The following is a 9,109-nucleotide window of genomic DNA, read 5'->3' as shown; positions in this document are numbered from 1 at the left end:
TTGGCTTTTCTATAATGTTGATACAATGGCGTTGTTAAGTTATAAAATCTACATAAAACACATTAAAATTCATCATTCCCCACCTTGACACAAAATGGTCATCCAATGGTTATTCTTTACAACCTGTTGCTGACTCTTCTGCTACCGAAATCGCTAGCAGTAGTTACAGTAGTTCAAGATTTGTCCGTGATGATTTAAGTGGGGCTAGATATCCTATGTCACAACATGTGGGTTATCAACCAGAAGGGGTTTTAGGTTACCTGAGCTTTGCTCGAATGACCTATTCTGATCGCTTTCCGTCCGTCGTCCGTCGTCCGTCGTCCGTCGTGCGTAAACTTCTTCTCAAGAACCAGTGGATTCATCCTTGGTAGATGAGGCTACAAAATTGCAAAATCGGGATTCCTAACCTAACCTCAGGAGCCATGGCGGGGCCTCAAAAGGAAAATTAACTAATATTTCAAAATCTTCTCCAGACTCCGATGTTCTAAAGTCAATTTCTCTTTTATTTTCAAAAGAGGTTTTTTTAATACAGTGACAATAATAAAGGATCAGTAATTCATTCAGATCATATAATAACATATTTGTCACCATTCATCTTTCATATCACCACTCATACCATACAAATTATGCAAACAAAAATTGTATCACTGAAGACTGCATATGGAGAGGTATTATTTAAATTAATATCACACTGTATTGCTATAAGGAAGAAAGAAGGATAAAAGGATAAAAAGAAGCTGATAAGTGACAGAAATGAGAAAGAAGGAAAGAAAAGATAATATACATGTATATACGATTTTTTATTCACATTTTCATTTCTGGAATATATACATGTTTATATTCCAGAAATGAAAATGTGAATAAAAAACGTATCATTTAGTATCGACATTGGTTGATGATCAAGTCACAATACTAACCATGTAAAGTGTAACTATAAAAAGGACATACTTTGCAATGTTGCTGATGTTTACCTACTAAAATAGTTTTGTTTCTATTACAGTGAATAGCGTAACAAAGATATTTGCTATTATTCTATTACCCAAGTGTGGCGCTGGCGGTGGCGGCGACGTTTCTCGACAGCGTCATCACGATCATCATGCTGAAACAAGAATTTTAAGTTTATGTATCCGCTTGTCGAAATTTGAAACATCGCAATATACACCAAATGAGTTATCGTTATCGACAAATAACAGGTCTGAAAGTCTGACATGATAATGATGTTAATATGATATGAATGCATTTTTATCGATATAAAGATAGAACCGGGAATATTATGACGAGTTATGACCCCTGCTCATCCTTGTGTGTAACATTAACAGAGGTTTGGTTTGGTTTGGTTTGGTTTTTATTGTTTAACGTCCTATTAACAGCTAAGGTCATTTAATGGCGTGCCTCCATGCGTGTAGTGTATGCTTGCTTGCGTGTGTGTATGCAGGAGACAGGGTATGTTGATGGTCTTGCCTCCTTGTGATAGTGCGGATCTGATGCCGACTTAACAGTGCTATCTCACTGAAATGCCATGCCGAAGGCACCCAGCACAGCATTCCGCCCGGTCACATAGGATGTACTTATACCATGAGCAACAGCATATTCTTTTTAATACCGGTGTAACGTGAAAACTTTACCCCTGCATAAAACCTTACCGGGGTTCGAAAAAATGACCACGGGGATGTTTTCTACTTGGGTAACTTTTTAATGTTACTCCAGCGCCGGTTGATGATCAAATAGCAGCAGTGACATCCTCGATACCCATGGGTTACGCTCACTTTCGCTCTCCACACCCCTGGAATATGTCATAGCGAAATTTAAGGCACACAGCCAGCTATTTGATTGGTGTCAGGTAATAAAAACCTGACCAATCACTAGGCTGATACTCGTCCTTTGAAGATTACAAAGGAGCGATGCCCAACTTCAAAACCTGTCAGTTTTTACCGTTACGCGACCGTGAGATTCTTGTGATGTACATCAAAGGATCAAACTAGTCTTCTCGTCTCGTCCACAAGGTGCTGCACATTGAGCCTTCGATTTTGCTATGACATTTTCAGGGTGTAGAGAGCGAAAATGAGCGTAACCCCTGGATATCGAGGATGCAGCAGTGACGGCAAACAAAGTAATTACTGTTTGAACGTATTTATTGTAACAATAGGATTTTTCGTCTCAGGATATGTTCCACTGTCTTATTACTACAGAAGCCATTAGAACACGTTTACAGTAAACCGATAAATACCATTGCCATGGAGCCCTTGGTGCTGAAACTATAAATGCAAGTTTATATATCAGCTTGTTAAAATTGAAAACGCGTACACCAACGAGCTATTTATGAATAACAGTCCCTGCCAAGATATCCATGACGTTACTATGATTTGAGACCTTTTATTTAGTATAATTGAGCTATGAAAAAGAAAAGAATGATGCGCAAAATGTATGAATCCGCTTAGAGAAATCAGATAATGTTAGCTATATTCAGTGTGCATACCCTAATTATTCTGTATGCACTTAAGCTCTCTGGAAGTATATTTAAAGAAGAGTTATCTATTTCGATCAGGACATCAGGCGATTACTGCGGTTGAGTACGTGTACATTTTATAGATGAACCGTCTGTGATAAGTTTTCACGTTACCTCATAACCTGACCAATGCAGACCACCATCCTTATGTCTGTGAGTGCTTCACAATTATTTCAAAAATTAGTCTGATTCAAACAAATTTCATTTCCAAAACTTTGTAACTTGTGATCGGTTAAGTAAAAGTAAAAGCCTGAAATTTGCATGTGCTTTCATTAGCTCCGTCTCCATATCTTGTTGTTGTACTCAATTGTGGCTCGTTCGCGGAAAATTTGTTGATTTCAACGTCATGGAAAATTGTCATTTTCTGCATTTCAAGTCTTTAGATCAATCCAGTTTAGGAAAAAATGTCTATTGATTGAAAGTTAGTGTCGACATTAAATATTTTTTTGTTTATATTTATGTACATTTTAGATAAAAGAAGTGTATACTATGATTGTAATATATGCATTAATTTATGAGATTTTAATCGGTTTATATCAAACTTATATATAACCTCCCCATGGTGACATGCTCTGTGTCTTATAGACAAAAATTGAGAATACACCTTTTCATATAAAACCAGGTGAAAACTTATCATATGTTGTTTACAGTTACTTGCATACAGATTGATTTGGACTCACCTTATCGTGGTGTTTAGGATCTTTTCGATCGCCGCTCCAGTGAATCCCATACTGTAACGCAAGTATTATGGCATTCAACCTCGATACTCCAGGAGTTACGCTCACTTTTGCTCTCTGCACCCCTGGAATATGTCATAGCAAAATTGAAGGCACGAAAATAGCTGTATGATTGGTCGCAGGTAAAAAATAATACCTGTACTTTAGATTACAAAGGAACCACACCCGACTGAACATCAAAGGATCTAAATAGTCTTCTTGTCTCGTCCACAAGGTGGTGTAAACTGAGCCTTCAATTTGTCTATGACATATTCCAGGTGCAGAGAGCGAAAGTGAGCGTAAACCTGGAGTGTCAAGGATGAATTGCATTATTTATTGTCTGCTTATCTTGAATTGGAAGAAAATTCACGAGAAATTGAGGGATCAATTCCTCCAGATTTCAGGATCTATAACAGTCCTATACTGTCGCAATTGGATATTTCTAAACATTTCCTTCTGGTTTGTAAGTATGGATTATGAAAAGATTCTTGTAACACAACCAATAATTGTTTCTATGTGACGTTTCGATGACTAGTACAGTATGTCACCTTCATCAGACAAATGACCAGTGAAGCATAAGCCACACATCCCTTATCAATATAAATCAATCAAGGACAACATTTTGCAATAAATTCGTATTAAACCAGTCTTATGAAGATGGGATCTTTGGTCAAAACATCAATTTCATTTTTGAGAAGATATTCATGAATAAAAGTTAATATCTTCCATTGCTTTTTTTTTTTTTTTTTTTTTTTTTTGCCTTTTGATGAACTTTGTTTGAACACTGTATAAGCACAGGCAAATAACTCGCTTAAATTTGCCGCACTTTATCAACCAATGACAATAGTCATACGCGAACAAAATACCTGAAAATATAAATATTTTGTTAACATTGTTTCCAGGACGTTTTGCAAACTATAACCTTATGAAATACCCTGAACGGATATGAATTTAATCTGATTATTTTACAGTCTGCGGGGTTACGGATACATGTACGCTGCTTTACAATATAGTGTGTATCGTTAACATCTAGTATCAGCATACATATGGCTTTTATTAAATCATTCCCGAGAAAAAAATCAACAACTGTGTTACAGTGTTGCAAAACATGGCCAGACCAGGATTCAAACCCTGTACCTCTGATCGCGATAATAATGCTCTTATCGTCTGAATATTCTGGTCAACAGCAGTAAAGCAGTACTCCTGCACAAGCTGTAAGCGTAATGTACAATTTGTTGTTTTATATGTACCGAAATGACTCGATTCAGCTACGCCTTGTTTAATTAATTAATCGAATCATTTCGGTACATATATACGTTTACAGCGTAGCGGAATCGACATTGATTTGTGGACAATTCAGGGGCTTTTATATTAATCCCTACCACCACCGATGATTTTCGAAGGACGAAGCAGCTGTTTAGTGCAGTGTATTATTCATGTTTGCATACTGTAGCAATAACCATTGGTACAATCACATGTGGAACAAAATAGACCGATAATGCGGGAAGTTTATGATAAAGAATGGAACCATCTTACGACATGTAACATAGTGGGTATCAACAGAGAGCAGCACTTTGGTCAAAAGTATATATAACATTTGAGGTCAAATATTAGGATTTGAGTAACACTGTGCAGTGACTGACAGGGGCTGTAGAATGGAAGACAATGCTGCAGGGCTATCCATCTAGTGGCGATCAGGTCCGTCATGGATGACATAGAGATAATAACGAGAGTGTGAACTCCCCAAACCAGACAGGGGTAACTGTCATTGCCATATGGTACATCTAAGTATTGTTAGTTTGGTAGGGGAAAGTTAGATTAGAAGTTGGTTTAAATTGTCGCACGGGCCTAATTATATATGCACAAGGGGTGGTACGGGTTCATGAATAGTTAATAAGATATGTACTATGAGTTTTGATAAACTAGACTTACACAGGGAATCTAGGGAGAGGCTCCAAAAGACTGGAGAGAGATGCTCCAATACACTGGAGAGAGGTAGTCTGCTCCAGTAGGGGGCACAGTATGATTGTCGCGGCCACAATGCGAAATGAAAAAAAGACTTAGTCCACATGTGTTATCAGCGTAGTATGTAACACATGATTGCGTCTTGTAAACAGAAAAAGGGGATAACAAATACACATATTTAATGCAGCTGAATGTGCAAATGTATCCATTTGCCTGTTAAGAACATTTCCCGAATCATAGAACAAAATCTTATCAACTTTGCGCGAAGTTTCTATGATATAGATTTATTTTTTTTTGATTTTTTTTAAGATATGACAAAAATCACATGTAAATGTCTAATACTTAAATCCCCAACACAACTGATACGGTGCCACACAATTAACTTCTATCTTTCATTAAATCATTACCTTGAGACCACATGTTAGTAGTATTGCCTAGCAGTGTCTAAAATCCGAACTCCTATAATTCAGAAGGTAGCGCCTACATGAGATTTGATACTGTTACGAGAAATGCAATTGTACAGAATAGACTTATGGTCACGCAAGTGGAACCCTAGAATTCTGAAAATATGTTAACATTAAACAATCGACGCGAAAAGTTCATCCAAGGTCAAACGGTCAGAACTTCCCTAACAGTCGTGGTCAAGAATATAAGCAACAATGAATTTTGAAAAGACAAAACTTTAGATAAGCTGGTAACCGTCATAGGTAAGGGTTGACAAACAAGGGGTTCTTTATTTCTGTTCTCTAAATTAAAAAGCCAGCAATTCTTGTATGATGGTAACGGACAGTGAAAGATTTTTTTGAGTACATTTATATGTTTCTGTATCATACAAGCGTTAATTCGTAACTTGAAAAATTTATTCGGGGAGAAGAATTACATAGCTTCCTTTTTTTCTTTTTTTTTCCTACAATTTGTAAAGACTATATATTAGGTAGTCCGAATTATTCTGACGTTTTATCGACTTTTTTCACATCGGTCTGTCGTCGATTAACGTCAGAACTTCGTTCCTCTATAATATGCGGGAAATATGCGACCCGCGCCCGGAGCGCACTTCAAACTGATATTTTAGAAAAAAATCGTCACTTTCACACACATATCGCACATGGATCGAAAGATCTATTCTTTATGAACAAGATGAACATACATAACATGCCTCAAACAACTAATACAATCACTAAAAACATATTTTTTCAAACTTACTCTGTTTTACTCTAGTTTTTTGATAGCCCCGCCTTCCAATGCCACGTGACTAAAATCTCGCCGGCCTACGTCATAACGTTGGGAAATACCTTCGGTAACGCGTGATCTCGTCAAGTCATGTGACATTTCTCATGGCCTAATTTCCATAAAAAACATGGGTTGGTAAAGAAAACGTTGGAAAATGCTTTTCGTAATGGTCTTTGAAACATCTTATTGATACCACCTAGTGCATAAAGAATAGATCTTTCGATCCATGTGCGATATGTGTGTGAAAGTGACGATTTGTTTCTAAAATATCAGTTTGAAGTGCGCTCCGGGCGCGGGGCGCATATTTCCCGCATATTATAGAGGGCCGGAGTTCTGACGTTAATCGACGACAGACCGATATGAAAAAGTGATAAAACGTCAAAATAATTCGGACTATATATTAGGTTGCTCGCCTGAATAGCTGTGTATCAAAACAATGCATAAAATATATAAACAGACGAAGAGACATAAGTAGTAGAATTTCGGAAAACCATGTTGATCGTTGGGCGGATTGGTCGAGTGGTTAACACTCCGGCCTTCTACGCAGGCGGCCGGGGTTCGATCCACGAAGCCGTCGTCGTACGGAATATTCAAAGAAAGTGTATTTCTCCTGCCCACACAACTCCAACAACCCAGGTAGAGTATAAAATGGTCTGGGGTGGATGGTGCGGTATCTGTGCTGTTGCATTCAAGTGAGGTGGCACTATAAAGGATACCGTTGGAAGCACGGTTTCCACTACAAACAGAACACAATACATCTCCAGCACACACGAAGGCATACACACATAGGGAGATATTAGCCAGGTGGCATAGGACTAGTAGTTAGTGCCTGATAAGGCAGCTCCTGCGATTTCCTCAAACTTGTATTGATTAGTGTATATGCTAATTGTATTGATTGTATAAATTGTATATCTATGTACTGTAAAGCGCTTTAGAGTGGCTTAGGTTAGCTAGATAGGGCGCTATATCAAATGTTGTATAATAGTATTATTTAACGGTAGGTAACTCTGTTAATCTAAAATTTGTCTTTGAGTTTGATCAGACTTGATATCCTTGTAACCGTCATAGAAAGGGTTATCTTCTATAAAGGGTGTTTATTTGTGTTTTCTTATGTTATTTCCAGCAGCCATTCTACGAGTATGTGAGAGTTCTTTCCTTTATTTTAGATACGGAAAGTGTGAACAGGTATTTGAAAGTACATACTTTGCTGTACAATACAAGCAATATTTCGTACCAATTGCGTAGCTTTGACTATTTTACAATTAAAAACGACAAATGTTAATGTATTTGGTTATTGGTCTCGTGCTATGATTTGATGTGTAAAAAACATATAATGTATTGATCTTTTTAAAGAGAGGTAACCTGTAAGTGGGGTTTAACACGTTTCAGTTTTCGAAAAAAATCTGATGATTATACATCTTTACTATCCTTATGATTTGGATGCACGGTTTATCAACGTTTATACGATGTTCCTGTTCTACAATAGTCTGAACTGAACAAACAGACGATAGTAACTGCAATGAGTTGTAACTATTCTGTTTACTGTATTGTCGAAGAACCATCATATTGGAAATCCAACGGTTTCTCTCTGGATATACCTTTACCTTCTCTACACCCTTTGACGAGTCATTACAACGTGAATATCACTGTACGAACCACCATAAGAGCAGAACAATACTAAAATGGACCGGCTTTGATTTAAGTGTAGATCATCTGTATTCTTCAAAGGATATATATCTGCCTAGCGATTTATCAGTTTTCGAAATTGTTGGTAGTTATTCAAATGGCTGACACTGAATTTTCGCCTTCGTTATGACATACTTAGTATATTCCAAATGTGTATAGAAGATATGTATTGGTACTCGATGGTGAAGACCCCAACATTTCTATAACAAGCAAACAGTTATTATGCTGCAGATATATATATTTATTTCAAAATCACGTGCATTAAATCACATTATGAAGGACAGGAATCCATCGCTCTTGACATCATATTACACGTTAACATAATGTGTGCACATAGTTACAATTAAATTTGGCATATAGAAAAAAGGCCAGGTATGAAAAAAAGGGAAGTGTGTTTTTGTAGAGGTTAAAGTCATTGTCACGTGGTACGTATGGGTCGCTTGGTCAGGGTCGCTGTAAGGTCATCATTGTTTTTCCAGGTAGGCTCGCAGTAACTGTATTACTTGATCCCTCTTTTTGTCAGGTTTCTGTAAAACAATTGAAAGCAGAGAACTCTAGTCATTTAAACAGATTTGAGCGAAATTCCGTATTGATTAGCATCGCCTTTGTTTGATGATGACATGACAATGACTATCTCATTATTGTAAGTAAAGCAAGAACGTTTGTTTACGAGGTTTTCCGCCACCGCCATTGCGTCTTTCGGGCTGAAACAACAATTGTAAGTACCTTGTCGTCATTTGTTGTACACATCACAAACTTAACATTTGATCTCTTTATAAATAGCTGGTCTGACATAATGACCATAAGGTTACGAGGATAAGAGTTAAATCTTGTCGATGTAAAGCATTCTAGAGAATGTTTTGACAGTTTGGATGTCAATAATTCCTGAACACCTCCATTACGTATTTTACAAAGCAATATATATTTACTTCTACACTATTCGCTTGTTATTAAAACAAAAGTTGAATTTCATATAGTTCATGTCTTCAATATGATTTATCGGTTT

The 9,109-nt window shown here is 37.0% G+C and overlaps 1 protein-coding gene across 1 annotated transcript in view; it reads right to left on the bottom strand.

Annotated features, from left to right (window-relative positions):
* Window positions 1-1,027: 1,027 nt before the first annotated feature.
* The window catches only part of LOC110449737, a 25,589-nt gene continuing 17,507 nt past the window's right edge, over window positions 1,028-9,109 (bottom strand). Inside the window, exon 6 of the mRNA XM_021496793.1 lies at window positions 1,028-1,099. Within this exon, the coding sequence (XP_021352468.1) occupies window positions 1,028-1,099 (72 nt within the window). The remainder of the gene's footprint in view (window positions 1,100-9,109) is intronic.

This window comes from Mizuhopecten yessoensis, unplaced genomic scaffold (genome assembly GCF_002113885.1).
Source record: "Mizuhopecten yessoensis strain PY_sf001 unplaced genomic scaffold, ASM211388v2 scaffold4805, whole genome shotgun sequence".
Taxonomy (NCBI): domain Eukaryota; kingdom Metazoa; phylum Mollusca; class Bivalvia; order Pectinida; family Pectinidae; genus Mizuhopecten; species Mizuhopecten yessoensis.
This window is presented reverse-complemented; position numbering and strand designations above follow the sequence as displayed.